This window comes from Phyllostomus discolor, chromosome 1 (assembly GCF_004126475.2).
Source record: "Phyllostomus discolor isolate MPI-MPIP mPhyDis1 chromosome 1, mPhyDis1.pri.v3, whole genome shotgun sequence".
Taxonomy (NCBI): Eukaryota; Metazoa; Chordata; class Mammalia; order Chiroptera; family Phyllostomidae; genus Phyllostomus; species Phyllostomus discolor.
Window position 1 is genome coordinate 123650644 of NC_040903.2, and position 23758 is coordinate 123674401.

General features: G+C 36.2%; 2 protein-coding genes and 1 pseudogene across 2 annotated transcripts in view; 2 read left to right on the plus strand and 1 right to left on the minus strand.

Moving 5' to 3' along the window:
• MIS18BP1 (MIS18 binding protein 1) overlaps window positions 1–17886 on the plus strand; it is a 59072-nt gene extending 41186 nt beyond the window's left edge. The window contains exons 12-17 of the mRNA XM_028505967.1: window positions 1155–1330; window positions 2092–2258; window positions 7162–7310; window positions 13800–13887; window positions 16648–16702; window positions 16881–17886. Of these exons, the coding sequence (XP_028361768.1) occupies window positions 1155–1330; window positions 2092–2258; window positions 7162–7310; window positions 13800–13887; window positions 16648–16702; window positions 16881–16978 (733 nt within the window). The 3' untranslated portion in view covers window positions 16979–17886. The remainder of the gene's footprint in view (window positions 1–1154; window positions 1331–2091; window positions 2259–7161; window positions 7311–13799; window positions 13888–16647; window positions 16703–16880) is intronic.
• On the plus strand, window positions 7918–9990 carry LOC114491726 (annotated as a pseudogene).
• A 1950-nt stretch (window positions 17887–19836) lies between the features above and the next one.
• FANCM (FA complementation group M) overlaps window positions 19837–23758 on the minus strand; it is a 66526-nt gene continuing 62604 nt past the window's right edge. The window contains 3 exon segments of the mRNA XM_036028806.1: window positions 19837–20551; window positions 21106–21394; window positions 22934–23309. Of these exon segments, the coding sequence (XP_035884699.1) occupies window positions 20413–20551; window positions 21106–21394; window positions 22934–23309 (804 nt within the window). The 3' untranslated portion in view covers window positions 19837–20412.

The following is a 23758-nucleotide window of genomic DNA, read 5'->3' on the forward strand; positions in this document are numbered from 1 at the left end:
GTGGGACTGCCAGTCTCTGCCTCACCCACCTAGTCCTCCAGCTGCCACCTTGCCATGTGTCCTTTCTGCCCTGGTTGCCTGGACCAACCCCTTCTGCATCTGTGCCCCTCCTCCCAGTCTGAATAGATGTGGTTTCTTTAATTCCATAGTTTTCAGACTTCCATTCATCTTGATTTCTGATGTTCCTGAGTGGTATTTTTTTTATATTTTAGTTGTAATTTTGATGTGGTTGTGTGAATAGGCAAGCCATATCTCCCTGTGCTGCTATCTGGACCAGAAGTCCACCATGGCACATTTCTTATTTCTCATTTAGTGACATCACATTGATAGCTTGAAATCAGCCACCTTACTGGTATCTACAATATGGAAATTTTCAAACACTGCAAGAAGGACTTTTTAATCCCAGAGAGCTGTTTGTTAAAAATTTATCAGTATAACACTATACATTAATTGGTGAGTTAAATAGATCTCTACAGGCTGAACTGTCAGACTAACCACAATGTATAAAATCTCTTTCGGGAGAGTGATGGTGTAGTACAATAATATGTGTACCAAATTCTAAATAATCATTTACAAATGAACTTTCAGAATGTAACTCATTTGTTTAAATGAAGAAATACCTGATATTGACTTAGCTTTCTCCTATTTCAATTCTCATTTCCCTAAAGTATTATGTCTAAAATACTCTGTTCTGTAAAATATAATACTATAATGAAAGCAAGCATAATACTTTTCATTGAGTTTATAACCTGGAATACATATAACCTAAGAACTCATCTTCCAATACATTTTAGCACCGGTGACATTTGAGCAACAATGTAGAAAACGTAGTCATGCTAGAGTACCCCAGAAGATCAAATCATTGATTAGTTGGACTTAGGAACAAATGTCTTAAATCTGGGGATGATTTTTCAGGTTAGAATGCAACAAATTAGAATGCATCTACTAAATATGTTAAATTACATCTTCATATTTTAAGCACTAGTATAAGTTACTGAGGGAGTGATACCTTCTTTCCAAATAGTTACCTATAGAATGATTTTGGTAAGATTCTTTTAACTCAGTAAATCTCATTGATTTAGTGATATACATTCAGGAGGTTATTTTTATTTATTTGAATTTCTTATTCTTTAACTGGTTTTGGTCTTCCATAGTGCTTATGAATCTCTTCCTAAGCAAAAACCTGGTTTCTGGTCAGATGTAGCTATGGCTGTAGGTTCTTGGTCTGCTGAAGAATGCCAGAGGAAATACATGGAAGATTCCCAAGGAAATGGATCCCAGACACATGTGACTAAGAAAAAGCCAGTCAATCCCAAAAGCAAAAAAAATGGTAATCTTTATAGTAAATAATTTTTCCTAATCCTCAGTATCAATTTCTAATCACTCATTAGACATGTTTTATATTTACCTATGCGTCTTATAATAGCTGTTTTTTTACAGTTGTAAAGCTAGAGAGAACTCCAAAGGTCAGCTGTTTACTTTTGAAATCTTATCTAGTTAATTTCATCAGTTACCTTTAGCAACCTTGTGCTTTGAGTTTGTTCTAGGAATTCTGCATTTGGATCCAGAGATTATAGTATCTGGATTATTGTTCTCAAGGTCTCATTTTTGGGTGCTTGGGTAGGGTCCCCTAGTAATTCATAAGAAAACTCAGAAGAAATTTAGTTTTCATGGGAGGAGTATACACTTCTGCCCAAGGTTTATGCCAGAGAAGTCCTATACTAAGCTTTAGGGAGTATTCAGTATCCCTGTTCTAATTCAATGAGGTTTATATTTTAGCAAAATCAACAAATTTGTCGTCAGTAAGAGGAGTGTGGGAGGTAACCTTTCTCATGAGATAAAGACCTTTTCAACTGTACCTTGCTTGATCTTATATGTATTGTCTTCATGGGTATCTTACAGGCCAATCATATTATACCAAGCACAGTATAGAAAGGATCATTTGTTAAATAGGAAACTTATAAATGTTAATAAGAGAGGATAAGTTTACTTAATTTGAACATACCATTTAGATTTTACCAAGTTTGTTAACTTTAGAACACTTACTCTAAATGACCAAGTTCTTACCAAAATGTTTTGCTGACTCTTAAGGCAAGAGAAAGAGAGATGATACGGATCAGGAGCAAACTATTAAGATAACAGCCAAAGTGGGAACTCTTAAAAGGAAGCAGCAGATGAGGGATTTTCTGGAACAGTTGCCAAAAGATGACCATGATGATTTTTTCAGTACAACACCTTTGAAGAATCAAAGAGTACTGGTAAGAATTTGAATGCAGAAATCATTGTTTTCTTTATATTGACTCTTCTATCTCTTATTATTATACATGGTTAGTATTCATCCCTAACATTTAGTTCAAGGATTGATAGTCTCCACAGACATGACTAAGTGTAGTACAGGAAGCAGTCTGCCAGTACATGCCATTCTCATGAGTGTCCAGAGTCCATCCTTCAGTGGGGTTCACAGATAATGTTTATAGAATCAAATAGAAAACCCAGAAATAAGCCAAACATATATTTAAAATTCAAATGCAATGAGGCAAAATTTTTTAAAGAAAAAAGTGACAAGAAAAGATGGTACCTATTGTATAGTATATTCAGGGAAAGGATTAAGTGATAGCACAAGTTGACCAATTTTAATGTCTAAAACAGTTTTTGTAGTATGAAAAATCATATAACTAAAAACTTCATGACTAGAATAAAATATTTGCAAAAAATAAAGCCAATAGTATTTGTAATATGAAGAACTCACTCATATGTTACTGGTATATAAAAAGTGTCAAAATCACAGAAAAAGTTTTAAAAAATGATATTCACAGGCTAATGAATTAGTAATTTCACCTTTGCTTGTAATGTAAACCATTTTAGGCTCAATAATAATAAAATTTATGTAAACCAGAAAAAGAAAAAGTCTGAACAAACTGGCCATTCTATTTGTGATCAAAGGAAGACAAAGTAATTTATATGTAAGTATATCTTCTAAATTACAGAATCATTTTAAAAAGTAAGTTAAAATATCCACTAACAAAAAGCTATGGAGATGTTGATACAGTTATACGTCAGTGGATGCAGAGTTGAAGCATACCATTATGGCAACGTATGACAACTATAAACATTAATTTTACTATGGGAATTTATCCTAAGAAATTGAAAAGAAGACAAAAATCTTCATAGAGATACTCATTGCAGGTTTATGTTTACAGCAAAAAAAAAAGAAAAAAACTGGAATCAATGCATTTACGCACTAGGCATGTTCTTCATAAACATGGTGAAATACAGTACAAATACTAAGTACAGATTTGAGACTGTTTCTTGAATCTAAATACAAATGTTAAGAATATTAGGGTCAAAGTAGTACAAAGAGAGATGGATCTAGACACCTGGACTATTAAGTGTAAACACTGAAAGAATTTTTTTTAGTGAGCTAGACTTAGGGATACTTGTTTCATTTACCCCTTTTTTAAATATTAAATTTTAAAAGGCTAAACAATGCTTTAATAATTTAGTAACATTATCTGGGGCCCCTTTGCCTACACGGGTATTTTAAGGCATTTTAAGGGAGCCATTGAGGCTCTTAATCTGTTCTCTGCACAACAACCTTTGGGAATTATACCCATTATATTAGTCCACCAGCATTTCAGGTTCTATATGTTTTGGACTAAATGCAGTAGTCTCAACATTTCAAAAGCAAAGGTAATAATAAATAGAAAGAGAAAGTAGCAATTAGTTCATTTTCTCTGGCATACTTAAGTCTACTTTCTCTGAGGTGTTAATATAAAGGTAAGTGAAATATTAATTAAAGCGTGAATTGCTTATTGCACATTTATACACACAAAAGTTTAACACTGCTTGAGTTCATATTAAGTACCAAGCATAATAGTAAATAAATTACAGTTTTGTTCTGTATGGTCTACACAAGAAGTCAGCAAACTATGTCCCCATGGGCCAAATTCAGCATACCACCTTTTTTTGTAACCAAAATTTTATTGGAACACAGATGAGCCCAGTGTTTACATGCTGGCTGTGGCTGCTTTCCAACTACAACAGCAGAGTTAATTGCCTTGTTGAGACTGTGTGTGTGGACCACAAAACCAAAATATTGATACTTACTATCTGAATCTTCAAAGAAAACATTCGCTGACCCTGGTCTACAAGCTTTTAGAAATAGATGTTACTGTTTACATCTTTACACAACAGAAACTATGTTTTTTTAGAGGAGAAGCCTACTAATTTTTTAGAGAATTTTAACATTTTATTCTATTTTATTTTTTAATTATATTTTATTGATTATGCTATTACAGTTGTGCCAGTTTTTCCCCCCAGCCCCCATCCACCCAGCACCCCCTCCTCCCACAGGCAATCCCCCCACCAATGTTAATGTCCGTGGGTCATGCATATAAGTTTTTTGGCTGCTTCATTTCCTATCCTGTACTTTACATCCCATAGCTATTCTGTAACTACTTATTTTTTACTTCCTAATCCCCTCACCTCTTCACCCATGACCCTACATGCCCCTCCCATCTGGCAACCGTCAGAACACTCTCCACATCCCGGATTCTGTCTCTTCTGTTTAATTTGTTTTTTAGATTCAGTTAATAGATACATATTTATTGCCATTTCATTGCTCATATTTTTTATATCTTTTTCTTAAATAAGTCCTTTAACATTTCATATAATAATCATTTGGTAATCATGAACTCCTTTAGTTTTTTTCTTGTCTGGGAAGCTCTTTATCTGCCCTTTGATTCTAAATGATATATTTGCTCAGTAAAGCAATCTTAGCTGTAGGTCCTTGCTCTTCATAACTTTGAATATTTGCCAGTCCCTTCTAGCCTGAAAGAATCTTTTAAGAAATCAGGTGACAGTCTTATGGGAACTCCCCTATAAGAAACCAACTGATTTCTGTTGCATTCCTCTTAAAATGCTTTTAAGATTCTCTACCTTTCCCCTGGCTGGTGTATCTCAGTGGATTGAGCGCGGGCTGGGAACCAAAGTGTCCCAGGTTCGATTCCCAGCCAGGGTACATTCCTGGGTTGCAGGCCAGAACCCCCAGCAACCGTACATTGATGTTTCTCTCTCTCTCTATTTCCCTCCCTTCCCTCTCTAAAAATAAATAAATAAAATCTTAAAAAAAAAAAAGATTCTCTACCTTTCACCTTTGGCATTTTAATTATCATGTGTCTTAGAACGGGCCTCTTTGCATCCATCTTGTTTGGGACTCTGTGCTTCCTGGACTTGCATGTCTATTTCCTTCACCAAATTAGAGAAATTTTCTTTCATTATTTGTTCAAATAGATTTCCAATTTTTTGTTACCTCTGTTCTCCTTCTAGCATCCTATGATTTGAATGTTGGAATGGTTGGAGTTTTCCCAGAGGCTGCTTGTACTATCCTCCTTTTTTATATTCTTTTTTCTTGTTCTGATTGGTTGCTTGTTGGTTCCTTACATTCCAAATCACTGATTTGATTCTTGATTTCATTCACTCTACTGTTGTTTCCCTGTAAATTGTTCTTTATTTCAATTATTGTATCCTTCATTTCTGATTGGATCTTTTTTATGCTGCTGAGGTCCTCACTAAGTTCCTTGAGCATCCTTACAACCAGTGTTTTAAACTCTGCATCTGATAGGTTGCTCATCTCCATTTCATTTAGCTATTTTTCTGGAGTTTTGATCTGTTCTCTCATTTGGGACACATTTCTTTGTCTCCTAGTTTTGGCAGCCTCCTTGTTTGTTTCTATGTATTAGGTAGAGCTGCTATGACTCTCTCTTGATAGTGTGGCCTAATGTAGTAGGTGTCCCGTAGGGTCCAGTGGCACAGCCTCCCTTATCACCCAAGCTGAGTGCTCAAAGTATGTCCTTCTGTGGGCTGAGTACACCCTCCTCTTGTAGTTGAGACTTGATTGCTGTTGGCCGGTCAATGGGAGGGATTTACCCAAGCCAGTTGGCTGTAAGGACTGGCTGTGACCACTGAATACCAACCTCCTTCTGTGGAGAGTCAGCTGTGCAGGGGCAGGGTGGTAGTGCTCTGATGTGGTTTGCAGCTGACCACTGAGTGCGCTGGCCAACAAGGTCAGCACCATTTTTGTTTTCCCTGGGGACACCCTGCCTGAGCTATAAAGCAATCTGAGATGGTTGATACTTATGTTGGACTTGGAGATTCCCAGGGGAAACCAAGCTGTAAATCTAGGCTGGTTGTTGCTAGTACTAGGTCTGGGGCCACAACAAAAGATATGGGGACTGAGGGCTTACTGAGGCCTGCTAGGATTGTTTGATAGGATTTAGGAAGTTGTGAAGTATGAGACAAGACCAGTCATTCATATGGAAAAGTCTCTAGTAACAACTTGGTGTCCCTGTAAGCTGGGCAAGACAGTCTCAGAGGATCTCTAGAGCAGAGAAAAAAGTGTTAGGTTAATGGAGTCTCAGATATGGTACCTGCCTGTCAGCTCTGTAGCTCTGTGGGATCAGGTTGAAAAAGGAACAATGACCTGCCCTTCTGTCTGGGAGAAAGCTGTCTCCTAGGTCCTGCCTGAAGCCAGACACTTCAGTTCCCCCCCATATGCCACTAGTGCCTTTCAGGTTGCTACCCTGGTGCTGAAGCTCAGAGGGAATGAGTCTGAGTAAGTCTGTTTGTGGGTTCTTTAAGAGGAACTGCTTGGGACTCCTGAAGTTTCTTACACCAACTCAGTCCCTGCAGCCAGAAGTTATGGGGACTTATCTTCTTGGCATTAGAACATGTGGCTGGAGGGCCTGGTGTGGGGCTGGAACTCCTTACTCCTGAGTTATCCCTCCTGAATTTTTATCCACTGCTCATGGATGTGGGACCAGCCTGTTCCATGTCTGCGCCCCTTCTACCAGTCTGGATGGATGTGGTTTCTTTAATTCCGTAGTTGTCAGACTTCCATTCAACTCAATTTCTGATGTTCTGATAATGGCTGTTGTATAATTTAGTTGTGATTTTGATGTGGTTGTGTGAGGAGGTGAGTCATGTTTATGCCCCATCTTGACTGGAAGTTTCTCAGTGCTATATCTCTGCCTACTAATATTTTTTCATTATCTCAGAAAATTATAAGACAGAAAAAAGTTATCAGCCCACCAAAACCATTTTGTGACAATCAACAATTTTATTTTTAGGGGTTCTTGCTAATAATAAATATTTGCTTTCTAGCTGCCAAATTTCCAGTACAGTCAAGAAGAGGAGGATATTCTGCCAAATATGGACAGAAATCCAACAACTCCATCATCAGTTATCTTTCCATTGGCAAAAACTCCTCAGTGTCAGCATGTCAGTCCTGGAATGCTAGCCCCTATAAACAGGTAAATATTTATGATACTGTAATTCTCTGCATCAGCATTTATCATTTTATGAGTTGAAGAGAGTAGATGTCAATAATGAGAAAAGTCATTGTTAGTTTAAAAAAATTAAGAATAGTTCCTAGAAGTCAAGGATAGACAGTTTGAACAAGCAGAGGAGTTATTGAATAATGTTGGGATACACTTTATGAGGATAAATTCCAAGTGAATCAAAATTTAAACTATAAAATATACCTAAAATAACCTTGGAGAATTATTTTATAATCTAGATTAGTGAAGTTCATTATAACTAACAAAAAGAATGTTGTCATCTATATTTTAAAAATCTTATCTGCTACCCAGCAACTGTAAGTAATCAAAAGATGACAAATAACAATGGTTGGAGAGGACGTAGAGGGAAAGGAACCCTCATACACTGCTAGTGTGAAAGTAAATTAGGACAACCATTATAGAAAACAATATGGAGGTTCCTCAAAAAATTAAGAATCAAGTTACCATTTGACCCAGCAATCCCTCTTTGGGGTATCTACCCCCCAAATTTGAAAATATTTATTCATAAACCTATAGGTGCCTGTATATTTACTGCAGCATTATTCATGGTAGCCAGGACATGGAAACAACCCAAGGGGCCTTTGGTAGGTGATTGAACAAAGATGAGGTGCACACATACAGTGGAATACTACTCAGCCATAAGAGCAGATGAAATACTGCCATTTGCAACAAAATGCATGGATGAGTATCATGCTCAACAAAATATGTCAAATAGAAAAGTATAAGAATCATGACTTCATGCATATGTGGGATATAAAACAGAAACCAACAAATGAATGAAAAACAACTCATAGACACGAACAGTTGGTTGTTGTCAGAGGGGTAGGAAGGTCAAATATATGGTAATGGGAGGAGACTAAACTTTGGGTGATAAGCACAATGCAATATATGATGATGTCTTACAAGGTACACTTGAAACCTACTCATATATAACCTTATTGATCAGTATTATCCCTATAAAAGACAAATAACAGTTTGCGGAAAGACTGTCAAATTCATCACAGGAATAAAGCTATTTCCCTGATACAGCACTCCTACAAATTAGGGAAGCCATTCTCATGAATTGGCAGCAAGAAGGTAAATTAGTTCAGTCTCTAAAGGCAGCAGTTTGTCAATATATATCACAATTATAATTGTACATACGTGCTCTTTGACCTAGCAATCCTACTTTTAAAATTGTGAATGTTCAACTGATTCCTTGTTGTATTGTTTATAATGGCAGAATACTGAAAACAACTCAAATATCTTATCAAAGAGACTCATCAGATAACTTCTGGTACATTGTGTAGCTATAGAAACTAATGAAGTTTTTTATGTACTATTATGATAAAATGTCCACAATGTAGTAAGTGGAAAAAGTTATATACATTGAAGTAATTGGTTGCCATTTATGTATATAGGGGTAATATATGTGAGTGTATGTATATTATAATATAATGTGTATTATAGTATATGTACATAATTGCTTTATTTAATTAAAGACCTCTGAAAAGATACATGAGAAATTGAAAACACTGTTGTATTCCTAGGGAGGGGAACTAAGATATCTTGGGAGACTTTGAATTTTGAGCTATGTGAATATAGGAACTATTTGAAATATAAATAAAATCAAGAAAAATAGAGTGGCCAACAGTAAAATATCACAGAGAAGAGACAGAGAGTAATAAGGAGGCCTAAAAATAGGATATTCCATCTTGCATTTAAGCAGGACAATGATCACCTAGTAAGAATAATTTCCATGGGTGTGAGAGGGAGAAGCCAGACAATAATGACTCAAAAAACAGTATTCAGTACTCTCATGAATCCTGGTAGAATTTTAATTTGCATTTATTTGGCAAAAACATTTTTCCCTAGCAAGTCACAAATTATTTTTGTTTATTTTTTAATTTAATTAGTTCTAAAATGATAGGTTTGGGCAGGTACATATATACATTTGTAGCAGCAAAGATGTTCATCATAAAACCTAACACTGAAAATTCGGAATCGACCCAAATGTCCAATAACAAGAAAAGTTAAGTAATTAGGATTTGGGGCCTTCTGCACTCCCTCCTCCCTTTCCCTGGCCACCACTCTGGGCTCCCGGCTCCCGCTAAGCCAGCGCCTCTGCATCTCCATCCGGCCACCATCATGAGTGTCTACAGGGACCTCATCAGCCATGATGAGACATCCTCCAATATCTATAAGAACCGGGAGAAGCAGATGAGCTGTGCCTTAGAGGCGCAGGGTAAGATGGTCAGTAGGACAGAGTATGGTCAGTATGACTTGTTCGTTGATGGAAATGCCTCTACTGAATGCCCCAAGGCCAAAGCAGCTTCATCACTGGAGTTGGTATTGTCCTAAGCCATCACATACAGGAAACCAGATTCACAAAAGAAGCCCACAGAAAGTACATCAAAGATGACATGAAACCAGTCAAAGGGAAGCTTTGAGGAATAAAGACCTGAAAGAGTGAGCTTTTTATGACAGGGGTTGCAGAACAATCAAGCACATCCTTGCTAATATGAAAAACTACCACTTCTTGATGGGTGAACACAATGAATCCAGACGTATGATTGCTCTGCTGGACTACAGAGAAGGGTGCTATCCACATATGATTCTCTATAAGGATGGTTTAGAAATGGAAAAATGTTAACAAATTTGGCAGTTTCGTTCTATCATTTATATGCCAGGACTAGAACAGGTGGCACTTAACATTCTCTTGAGCTCTCCATTTATTTGACCTTGATTCGGAGTGGAGGCATTGTTTTTTTGTTGATTTTTTTTTGAGTCATGTAATTTTCTATTTATTTTTAGATCTAGAAATTCAGTTTTAAGGACAAGGAATGTATTATAGAACTATGAATTCATTGTAGAATTAAGATTTTTTACACTTGAAACAATATTGCATGTCAACTATAACTGAAAAAGAAAAAATAAAGTTAAAAAAGTTAAAATTTAACTTCATATCTAGGAATTTATCTTTAAAACAAGAAATTTATCCTTAGACATAGCAATTCAGTTTTGGGGACTAGGAATTTATCTGTAGAACTAAGAATGTATCTTTAGTACTAGACATTCATCTTTAGATCTAAGAATTTATCTTTAGAAGTACAATAGAAATTTACTTTTAGATCGAAGAATTCATTCTTTGGCACTATAAATGTTTCTATAGAACTAGGAATTTATCTTTAGAACGCATAATTTGTACACCTGAAACAAACTATTGTATGCCCACTGTAATTGACAAATAAAAATTATTTACAGTAGAAAAAAAATAAAGTCATGTAATTTTTAAAAAATAAAATGCATTTAAACTCAAATGAGAATTAGGATTTGTCCATATAATAGAATATGTAGGAATAAAAATCATGCCTTCAAAAATTTTTAATGACAGAATAATGTTCAGTGGATAAGAGTTTTAAAGCTAACAAGTAAAACTATATACAATGTGATCCCAATTTACATAACACATATACATAAGAGAAAGAAAGTTTCTTGATCAAAAACATTATCAGCTATTACCTCAAAGTTCTAGAATTACACTGATGTGGCTTGTGGCAGTGGGGGTGGGGGTTCTTTTTATTATTATTTTTACAATTAAGGAAAAAAGACTTTCTTAAAGCATATGATGGACTTATATAATGAATACATTTTCTAAAACTTTTATTTTAAAAAATAAGTTTCCTAGGCCTCCTTTACTGTCTCTTCACTCACACCAGCTCTAGTTGACTTCCTTTTTATAACAGTTTTAAATAATGAAAGTTTCTGTCACTTCAGAAGTGATCTCTTTGTACCTGACAACAGACTCTTAATTAAATTTATTATGGCGACATTGGTTAATAAGATTATATATGTTTCAAGTGTACATTTCCATGATACGTGATCTGTACATCATACTGTCAAATCATCTTCCATCACCATTTATTTGGCTCCCTTTTTACAACCACTCACATCCCCCTTACCTCTGATAACCACCATGTTGTCTGTGTCTGAGTTTGCTTTATGTCCCCCACATGAGGAAAACCATGGTTCTTAGCTCTTTCTGGCAGACTTTGCTTAGCATAGTACTCACAAGGTCCATCCATGTTGTTGCAAGTGGCAGCATTTCATCTTTTCTTATAGCTGAGCAATATTCCATAGTACATGTACCATATATTCTATATCCAATCATCTATTGAAAGACACTTAAGTTGTTTCCATGTCTAGGCCGCCATGAATAATGCTGCATTGTACATAGGGGCGCATACATCTTTGCAAATAAATGTTTTCATTTGTTCCCCCCAGAAAGATTGCTGGGTCATATGGTAGCTCTATTCTTAAATTTTGAGGGGAACTTCCATACTGTTTCCCATAGTGGCTGTACCAGTTTACACTCCCACCAAACTGAACAGGGGTTCCTTTTTCTTGACAACCTCTCCAACACTTGTTATTACCTGTGTTGTTGATGATAGCCATTCTAACAGGTGTGAGATGGTATCTCATTGTAGTTTTTGATTTGCATTTCCCTATACCTAGTGAAATTGAACATCTTTTCATATATCTGCAATTTGGCAATTTGTATGTCTTGGGAGAGGTGTTTAAGTCCTCTGCCCATTTTTTTAAATGGGCAATTGGATTGTTTGCTTGGTGTTGAGTTGTATGAGTTTTTTATCAAAATTCTGGATATTAACACCTTATTGGAGATGTTTGCTTGCAGAAATCATATCCCATTCAGTTGGTTGCCATTTTGTTTTGATTGAATCTTTATTTTTTTTAAGTATTGTACTATTGATGCTATTATAGTTGTCCCACTTTTTCCCCTTTGCTCCCCTACACCCAGCCCACCCCAAACTTCCACAGTTAACCCCCGCATTGTTGTCCATGTCAGTGGGTCATTCATATATGTTTTGACTAATACCTTCTTATTTTGTTAGCAGTTTGCTGTGCAGAAGCTTTTTTAGTTTGATATAGTCCCATTCATTTGTTTTTGCCTTTACTTTTCTTGCTTTTGGGATCAAATTCATTAAAATATTCTCCATGGCCAGAGTCCATAGTTTAGTACCTATGTTTTCTTCTATGTAATTTATTGTTTCAGAGCTTACATTTGAGTCTTTGATCCATTTAACTTTTGTACATGGGACAAACTGTCATCTAGTTTCCTTGTTTTGCATGTGGCTTTCCAATTTTCCCAGCATCATTTATTGAAAAGGCTTTCTTTTGTCCATCATGTTTTTGGCTCCTTTGTCAAAAATTATTTGCCCGTATATATGTAGGTTTATTTCTGGGCTCTCAGTTCTGTTCCACTTGGTCTGTGTATCTGTTTTTCTGCCAATACCATGTTGTTTTGATTTTCATTGAAGTCAGGGAATGTGATACCTCCAACTTTGCTCTTTTTTTCTCAGGACTGCTTTGACTATTCAGGATCTTTTGTTCCATACAAATAATGTCACTGAGCTTTTGATGAAGATTACATGAAATCTGTATATTGCTTTGAGTAATATGCAACAGTGTGTGTGGTATACATTATACCTTGATACAGTCACACATTTATAAATATCTACATGTCAAACTTTTAAAGTTGCTCCGTAATAGTCATAAAGCAAAGCATAATCATGTAAGACCTTGGAGCCAACAGAAAGAATTAGTGTAGGTGTTGAGCTGGTAGTTACTGTTAGAAAAAAGCAAGCTCTGGCTTGTGTGGCTCAGTGGATTGAGCACCAGCCTGTGAACCAAAGGGTTGCCGGTTCAATTCCCAGTCAGGGCACATGCCTGTCTTATGGGCCAGGTCACCAGTTGGGGGCGTGCAAGAGGCAACCACACATGGTTATTTCTCAACCTCTCTCCCTTTTCTCTAAAATAAAATCTTAAAACAAAAAACAATTCTGTTTGCCAACAATTTTCATCTCTAAATTATGAGTCAAGACTATTTGCTAAAAATGAGAGGGGAAAGAACTAAGGTAAAAAGAAATGTAAAAAACTTCATAGTTGGTATAGGAAATGTAAGAAAGATGTAACTGTGTAAATAAAAGGCTTGTTGAAAGCTATAAATTACGAGTTTTCATCAGCAGTTGTATCCTTAAAGTTACCAACTTCACAATTCCATCTGGACAGTGAAGGAAGTGACCAGGAAGAAGTAAAAGGTGTAACAAAAGGGAGCCCAGGGATGAGAAGTCTTGCTCAGTTTTGGGAATGAGGCAGCAGCAAGATAGAGATGGGAAAGAGCACAGATAGAACAATGAACAATAAGCAAAACCATAATTTCCTAGAATATTTTTATTTGATATTTGTTTCCTTTAAATGTTTGAAGCTTTTTGTCCATCGGTCTCCCTGGGTATCCACCATTGTCTTTTTACAAATGGAAAAAAAAAAACCACTTTTTAAAGATTGAAACACATCTTAAACTAATTTTGCCAACTGCTATTTAATTTGTGGATAAAAGTATGGTAGTTGATATGGACTTGTAATTATTTTGTATTCAAACAGGAATGATTGTGATAAATATGTTTTTCATATGCAAAAAAAACATAAAAGTAAAGGTGGCATTGTCTGGGGCAATCTCAAGAAAAAAACAGTAAGTATTTTTATCCTTCACACCAGATTTATTCAATGCATATCTAGTAAACAGCTATATAATACATGGCAAATTGTGGGAGTAATAAGTTATGTAACAGACCTTACCCTCAAGGTGCTTACAGACTAACGCAAGTAAATGAGAATACAAGGCTATGAATGAGGTAAGCACGGTACATAAGTGCTACAGGATTACAAATGGCAATCGATAGACTAAAGCATTTGAGGAAAGTGAGAATGGTAAAACATTTCATTCAGAGATGCCCAGTGGGGAAAGTATGTATAGACCAGGGAAGGATATTTCAGGCAAGACACAAAAGCATAACATCTGTCCAATGATAAGGGAATGATCCCGACTAATTGAGTTATGATTGTCATAGAATCAGAAACTCCACCAAATCCCATTCAGCTTTAGGATGGTTTCACATTCAGCTACATGATTTATATCCATAGATCAAGATTTAAAGTGTAATTACAGAAAAATTTTAACTCAGAGTTGCCTTATCCCTTTGATAAAAATATTGGGAGAATCCTTTATCCTTTTGAATTAATTTTTAAATAGTTAGTTTGCTTTTATTTTGGATATCCAGATAAATGTGCAAGTATTCTGAAAAAGCTAATTCACCTCAAATTTCTTCAAAGTGAATAGCTAATTTTAGAGAATGAGAGTTTATGGAGGTAGTAGAATGGGGAATGATGCCTCATCCCATGAAGGTATATTCCCTCTGACCAGGTTATAGCCATCTTTTCCTCCCTCTCCCATGTTGAAATATATTGCACACTTGCCAGAGTAAAATTCCATCCGTCTCTAAACTAAACATTGGGATTACTTAAATCATATCCAATTTTTATGGGTATCACTTGTCCACAAAAAATGATACCTATAGGAACCTTGGGTTAAAATCAGCCTGGACACTAAATTCTTCAAAAGAAATTTCTACTCCATAATCGAAGATGTAGGCAGACTCCTCTCTTGGTGTTTAGGTTCCCCTTTTCCAGCCCCAAATTCCTTACGAAAATGAAATTTTGGTTTGTTGCAAAGGACCAGGAATCACTATAGCATAGTGAGACTTGCCTTCTAGTCCCTGTTTTGCCAGTAGAAGTTGGTTTGCCTTGACAAGTGTTTCTCAAACTTGAATGTGCATGAAAGTCGCCTAAGAATCTTGTTAAACCCTAGGACCTGATCCACTAGATTTGATTCTGCATTTCTAACAACCTCCCGTTGATGCCCCTGCAACTCACCCACAGGCTATACTGAGTAGTGGCAAGACCCTCATCCACTGTTCTCTTAAAAATGATAAGTTCTGCCCTGGCCTATGTGGCTCAGTTGGTTGGGTGTCATTCTGCAAAGCAAAGGTCACTGGTTCAATTCCCAGTGGGGACACATGCCTGGGTTGTGGGTTCAATCCCCAGTTGGGGCATATACAAGGGGCAAACAATTGATGTTTCTCTCCCTCTACTTCTCCCTCTCATCTTGTCTCTCTAAAAATAAATTTTAAAAGAATTTTAATGATAAGTTTATATACGAGCCCTTCCTATTAAAAACTTATCTCTGTATTTCCGGCAGCATTTTAACTGCTTGTTTACTTTTGTTTTTCTTAATGGGTTATACTTTGAGCCACCAAACTATAGTATCTTTGTGATTTAGCCCCATTTTTTCATAGACTACTATCTGTGGCCAGTATGTAAGGAAAAGAGCAAAGGATTTAATGTTGAAAGTTTTGGTGTGGAGGTCTGACTCCCCCATACCAGCTTTGTAACAAAGGAGGCTACTTGAGCTTTCTAATCTCATTTTTCATTTGATGACCTGGGGGTCATGATAATAATTGGTTTCTCTCTCCACATGACTTTGAGAGCTAAGAAATATAACCCTGTTTTGACTTATTTCACAGGAAAAAATATATTTACATCCCATTTTCTGAACACGAGTTTGTATCTCAAGTTTTCTTTCAAAAAAACCCCCCAAACTTCCCTTAGAATAGTGGTTATATTGTCATGTTTTCTTTTCTATTTCTTTTAATTCATTAAAGATAATCAGCTATGGCCAATAGTTTAGAGAGCACTCATTGATGTAAGCATGTATTATATATATATACATCTTAAAGCTTACAAAATTTAAAAAAAAAACCTTTTAATTTATTCTACCATTATGGTTTAAAAATTGACATAGAATATTCCCCAGTGGTTGCAGTACATGCAACCTAACCACTGTAGCCAAGATTTTATAAAGTACAGAGAATTTGCTCCAGCTGGTGGCTTAGTTGGTTGGCGCATTGTCCCGTGCACCAAAGGGTTGCAGGTTTGAAACCCAGTAAGGCACATACCTAGGTTGCAGGTTCAGTCCTCAGTTGAGGGGTATATGGGACGCAACCAATTGATGTCTCTGTCTCATCAATAAACATACCCTCAAGTGAGGATTTAAACAAATAAATTAAAAAATAATAAACTATAGAGAACTTTATAATATTCCTAGAGTAATGTCATGGAATAAGTACTCAGTAGATTTTGGCAACTTTCAGGGCCCACAGACATCTTTTAACTGCTGCTGCATTAGTTTGTAATGTGGGAAACAACACTGAGTAAGTCATGGTTCTTGCCCCAGATAAATTCAACATAAAAGAAAATTAGACATTTCACAGATAATTATAATGGGACTAGGTGTTGTAAGTACTGTGGGGATAAACCATGCTTACTTTTGTCTAGGTTTGAGACAGGCTTCACAGGAAGTGCCCTTTTGCTGTTAATATGAAATGTCTTACAGGTTGAAAGTGACTTTTCAACTCCAACATCAAGAAGAAAAACCCCATTTAACAAAGGTAATACACTTATATCTTTCTTTTGTATTTCAGTTCTATTATAGGATAGTCTCTTTATTAACATGGTACTAAAATTGACTGCTCAAGTGGGCAGGCCTACCATTTGGTTTATTTTAGTTATTTTTGTTAAAATTGAAATTACTTTTAGAAATGTATTGTTCTTTTTTATTAAACTTAGGAGAAAACTCTAATATTGGAAAACTTTTCACTAATGCTATGGAGTCTTTGGATGAAGAAGAGCAAGATTATTATTTTTCAAACTCTGATTCTGCATAGTAAAAATGAGAAAACATTTCCAGTATTTTTATCAAGAAGCAGACAGCTCTTTGTACCTTCACTTGGAGTACATATATTTTCTATAACTTGTTTTGAAATTGTGGGCTCCTTTTCAAAGATTGTACATGTTTGTATTCAAAACTAAAGATCCTTCTATAGAATATTTGTTGTTGTTGCAGCTTACTAAAATTATAAGGAAAATTGATTGCTTATAGATATTTCTAAATTTCTGTTTTTGCTATGTTAAAATATATGTATATGTAAATGGTCTCTCATAAGCATCTAAGTTTAAGAAAATCATGTTCCAAACTGAATTGTTTAAAAGTTTTCAAGAAAATGTTGCTATCTTTAAGGGAGGAGGTGGGGAAGAATAAAAGATAGATTGTACTGGTAGCTACTGAATAAAACTAACATTTTCTAGTACTGCATATATAGGCCAGAGTTGGTATGATGTTTACATGTTGTTGAAACTATTTGATATGCTTTCTTTTCTCCAGATTGTTTTTCTTAAAACTTGCAATTGGTATATCTGTTGAACCTATGTAAATTTTAATTTATTGCTTTCTCATTATTGTATTAGATAGGATCAGAGAACAGATTTTGTTGCATTCTGAAGCCTTATTTACATATGCAAACAGCTTAAATTTGGTCTCAGTATTAAAAAGACTAGATGAGACAGATGTTCAAGTAGTAGGTCTGCTATTGTAAGGAGTCAAGTTAACATGTCACAGTAAACATTGTTTTCCTTTCAGATAGCTCTTTTAGGGGAGAAAAAAACTTATTTTAGCTTATTCTGCCATTATGTTTTAAAATTTGACACAGAATGTTCCTCTGTGGTTACAGTACACGTTCACCTACCCTTCTCTCCAGTTAGGTTGTTCAAATAAAATTAGTTTGCTTTTATAATATTTGCGTTTTGGTTGATTTTTTTTTTTCCCTCAGAACTTGTTAATAAAGACCTGATGGTAACCAGAGGGGAGGGGAGAAGGCGAAAACAGGGGAAAATAGGGTAAGGGCCATCAAGGAACATGTATAAAGGACACATGGACAAAGCCAAAACGGGGGAGGATTCAGGGTGGGAGACGGGGATGGGAGGCAAGGGGGAAATGGAAACAATTGTACTTGAACAACAATTACAAATTTTCTTGTGTCTTAAGAATTTAGTCTGATAATCAGCAGTTATATAATATAGGGTTCAGAGAAACATGAGATTTAAAAAGAATGATGCAGTTAGACTGAGATCACTCTCCTCTAAATTCCCATGCTTTTTTCTGCCACAGAGACTTGACGCATAGATGTAGTATGGAACAAATGAAAGTTATTTTAGAGTGGCTGTAAAAAATAAAGAGTTGTAGAAGTTAAGTTGCCAATATTTAGTATAATACAATGCTGCTTGATATTAATATAATGTTTTAGGAGTTAGAAGGTAGTTAAATTGCTTATTGGGCAACAAAAAGTAATTTTGAAATACCATAGACTTGATACAAACCAAAGTGTAACCACCTCCTGCCCCCATACTCACCATAGTTCCTGTGTCCTGTTAGAACTACTTGTAAGTCCTTCCTAGTCTAATTTTATTGTATCCCACCTGCCAAGTTCCAGGTTAGTCCCATTTCTTTCCATGAGGCCATAAGGTAAGCTGGCAGGTTTAAGGTAACCTCCAAAAAAGACTTAAAAGTAGAAAAGAAAGGCTTTAAGGGCTCAGAGAGAGAAAAATAGTTAAGATGGAGTCGTAATCTATAGGTTGATAGTTAAGTGCTACCAATGAGACCTACTGCAGCTTAAATATGAATAAAGCTCTTTACACAACAAGCATAAATAAATCCTCTATATTCCTCACACCATGTTAGTTTAGGACATATTTTGCCTGATGGGTGGACATAGAATCTTGACACATAGTGTCTGCACGGGAGATGCTGCGAGGTGGTCATCAGCCCAGGTCAATGTGAGGTTGTTGAGGAACTAACTGCAGGTTTGCTGCAAACAGCTGGGCAGAACACTACCAGATGTCCCCACCCACACGCACTGCTGACGCTGCATCAGGAGCAGGAAAGCGAAACAGCAAACTGGAACCAGAAAGAGACCCTGCTTCCTCCTGACAAAACTTAAACCATTCTCACTATAGGGAAAAATGCTCCAGAAGTCCGCTCCATTATGGCAGAGGGTACTGAAGGGTGAACTGAACCTGAGGGATAATATATTGGAATTTATACTGTCCCAAAGGAGCTAAATATACAATTATAGTAACACTTTAACATCTAGTATCTAGTTCCTGTGTTCTGGTTCTAGAGTTCCATAAATCACATGTTTCTGGGCCTCACTTTTATCATCTGATAACAAAGGAAAGAGAATAACAATTTGAATTAACAGTTAAGCTCTGAAGTGCTGCCAAGTTTAAGGTAAGAAAGTGCTCTGCTGTGACTGGCTTGAAAACCCAACAGTGTAACAAAAAAAAGGCAACCAGAGAATGAAGGGACATAAATGCAGGGAAATGTCCACCATGAAAGGCTGCTTCAGCATTAGAATGACTAGAAGGGCCCCGCTGTTGCAGGTAAGAACATGGTGCCATCTTCAAACAGGAACAGCCCCACAAACAGTGGTGGGTCACAATGAAAGTACACATTCAGTAGCTCATCTACAAAAAAGAAATTTTCCAAGTCCAAACCCATATATCACTTCTTTGAATATGATATCTTAAAGATTTTATTTTTTTAGGGAGAGGGGAAGAGAAGGAGAGAATCATTGATGTGCAAGAGAGAAACACTGGTGGTCGCATGCCCCAAGTCAGGGGCCTGGCACACGACCCAGGCATGTGCCGACCAGCAACCAAACGGGCAACATTTTGGTTCGCAGGCTGGCCTTGAGCTGCCGAGCCGCTGAGCCACACCAGTCGGGGCTACACTAATAGGATTTCACCTCTTGATCGGGCTTCCTTTGGTAAGATTAATACACTAAGTTACACTTTCAACTTTCCTAGTTACTGGGCCATTCATCTCACAATACACCCAAACTTTATCCAATGTCTGTGTAGATTCAGGACATGTAAAATATTCTAGATATTATAGGAAAAATTGTTTATGACTATTAAGTTGGCAGAAGTCAGATGCATCAGCCTATTAAGCTAAAAAATGACAACAGTACAAAAAAAATCTGGAAAAATTTCAAAATCATGTACTCTAGCTTTTTACTTTCCTAATAGCACTTTTAATAACCTCAATAAAAATACAGTTTTTAGTCCAGTTAATCAAATGATTATTGAACACCAGGTTTTTAAAAATATATAACCTATGTAAATAAAAAATACAGTATAAAATAACATGGAAATATTCTCTTATTTACATATTTTAAACTGATAACCACAAACCACAGCAATGATTATTTCAGTGCATTTGGTGTTGTGACAGTTCTTGGATAACCGCACCTGAGCAGTCTGATCATGCATCAGATTTCCGTCTACCTTGATTAAGACCATTTGGTAACATCTGCATGTCAAAAACATGGTGAATATATCTACAGATCTCCTCGGCCTTTTGATGAGTTACTTGTGCATACATGGCGATTTCCTCAGGTGAGCTGGAAAATAGACCAAAAAAAACATTACATTAGAACTTTTTGACTTATAAAATTTAATCTTTCTTAAAGACCACTAAATATAAAAAGCCTTTAAGATAATAATCTCTTTCTAAGAATTCTACATCCAGGTAATGTTTTTAGCATTAGTTGTATTCCCTATATTTAAAATCATATATAACAATTTCAACCTCTAGCCTATTTTCTAAAATCTTTTTCAAGCAATGTAATAATAAAAAAATAGCAAATGTTCTACTTGAATATTTTTCTAGTTACAGAACTAAACATCTACAGAATTGTTAGAATGCAACATCCGATGTAAATGCTCTCTATCTAGTTCCATATAGAGCTCCAAGCTCCTCAAAGGCAATGCCTGTCCTTTTTCCCTCCATTGGTGTCCTCTCCTTCATGCAGTGACAATTAGATGCTGGCAAAAAGAAAAGTCTCTCCTGAATGAAATGCTCTAACAGACTACTCATATACCTTTTTAAAAAAAACATTAAAATGTATATGAAATGCTTTTAAGTAGCCACTTAAAAACATTAAAACAGACATACCTGTTAGTCATCTTTTTCACAGATGAAAACTGGTAACACATATTTAATGCAGTTATATAACTTACATTGGGAATACTTAGATAAAATTGAAGTGCTTCCCATTTATTGCTATTCACTGCTGGAACTTGAATACCAACATTCTTTCTTTGTTCCAATAAAGACAGATCCTTTAGCAAATCTGCCGTTTCTTCTTGGCAGGAACTGAAAAGAATTCGAATTCCAGCACCAATTAAGGTAGTCAGCAGGTTGTCATAGCTCTTCGTTCTCTTAAACATCCTGGAGGTGTCTCCTAAGTATTTCATATTTAGGAAAATGCAAACCTTAGTAACTTATATTAACTAGAATCATTAATACTAATATAAAAAGTCTCAAGATCTTCACCATTAAGGAAAATAGTGCCACATTACTATGCTAATGAAAACCCTACCACTAAAGATTTAAATTGTCCAATATCCGAGAGAAAACATGGAAACCTGTCTTTATGAGTGTGTTGAATTGGAATCAACATAGGAAAGTGAGTAGGCAGGAAAATACTTCTATTCCTAGACAATTCATTCCTAAAAGCCAAGAGCACACTACTTATGTCTAATGAAATTCTTCATAATGCTAGCCCTGATAAAAAGGAAAGTACTGGTTTAACTGGCATAAAATTATTTTATGTATTTATTTCAACAGTAACTCAACTCTGTAGACCCATTTTAATGTCATCTTTAACTCTTGCCTATTAATTTACTTCCCTAAATTTCCCATTTACTTTCTTCCCATACTCTACCCATATTCTTTTTGGGCATGCTTCATACTCCAAAAGAAAAGATATTCTTCCATAACTTGCCATGTTACTTTCCTCTTTATTCCAAATTATTTTCTTTATAAAGGAAATAAGATGAAATTATGTAGGTAAAGATGAAATTACAGAATGTTAGCACTGAGAGGACTCAAAGGATCACCTAAAGCCCTCACTTGTCAAATTTAAAAGAAAAAGCCCAAACAGGATTACTAAGACAGAATGACTTATCCAAGACCATCAGTGACATAATGGGGATGAAAGGCTCATTGTTGGATCACCAAACCGGCCACAGTATTTTCTTCCACCTAATGACTATACAATTCTTGAATTCTTCCATAGTGGCTTTCACCTACATTATTTCATTTAAACCTCATAATATTACAAGATGAATAGAACGAGTATATTCACTCCTCAGAAGGAGGGATTTTTCAATGCAATATCACATAGCCATAGACACCAGAACTCTGCATCTTCTGATTCCATACCCCACGATCTTTTCACTCTTCTCGGACACTCCCTGTAGAAATCGTCCAAATGAAGCTCCAATCTGCATTCCCAAATGCATCCTAGGCATCCATTTCAGTGACCCATTGGAACCCAGTCTTAATGTGTCTAAAACTGAACACCCTTGGCCCTCAAATCTACCACTCCTCTTATATTTATAATATCAATAAACAGCACTACTACCTAACTGTCCAGTAACCAAGAAATTGATCAACCTAAGATTAACTCCATCAATTCCTGCTAATCCTGCTTCCCAAACCACCTGAATCCTTTTTCCCCACCACTGCCTTTTTTAGGGTCCACATCCTTTCTGGGGCTCCTGAAAAAGGCTTATGATTGGTTCACCTGCCTTCAATTTATTTCTCTTCAGTTCTCATAAGCTGCATTCAAACATAATAACTACTGAAAAACATTACGTAACTACAAAATGACATGCATGAGTCAGGTATGTCACACATCCTGACAATAGAAGAATGAACTAATTAACAGTCAACTTCTTTTACAACCTTAAAAACAAAAACATATTAAAATACAAACCTGTTTTTTCTCTGTCCTTTTCCACAATCACACATATTCTTTCAAACATGCTCTGCAGGTACTGGATCTGGTCAATGAACTTGTTCTTATTACTACTGTTTAACATCTCAGAGCGAGACCTCCTTTCCACCACCATGCGGTTACTCACAATGTAATCACAACCATTAAGAGGACAAACCTCTACATGAAAGCCATGAATTGCTCTGAGGGAAGAAATGACTTCTGAACCAGAAGTGATTTCACGACTATCTACAAGAATACATGTTCTCTGGCCTTGCCGTGGGAGTCTAAGGGAAGCACATGTGCCAGCCAAACGTGGTCTTGAATCAGAACAGGAAGCTACTGAAGTGCTAGAATCTTCCAGAGCACAACCAACCTGAAAAAGTGGAAAACATGGATCACAATAAGTTCAATATATATTAGCGCCATAGGCCTGAAGTTGATTTTCTTTACTGGTACTCTTTTCCTTCCTTCAACATGACCAAAGTGACGATGTAGATCACAGGTGGCAAACACAGGCCTGGGGCCAAATCCAGCCCTCCCCCTTGTTTCTCCCTGGTGGCAGCGCTGAGCTCTCGCTTAACTGTTAAGGAGCAGTTACATTTACACAGTCCTAAAGTTACATTTGGCCCCATGAAAGCAACCATGAGGCTGATGTGGCCCCCCGGTTAAAATGAGTTTGACACCCCTGATGTAGATGAAGGACCAAGCCACCACTGCAAACCTATTAGGATGGCTACAATTTAAAAATAAAAAAATGTGGGGGAGAAAAAGTGTTGATGAGAACATGAAAAGACTGGGACATACATTGCTGGTGGGAATGTA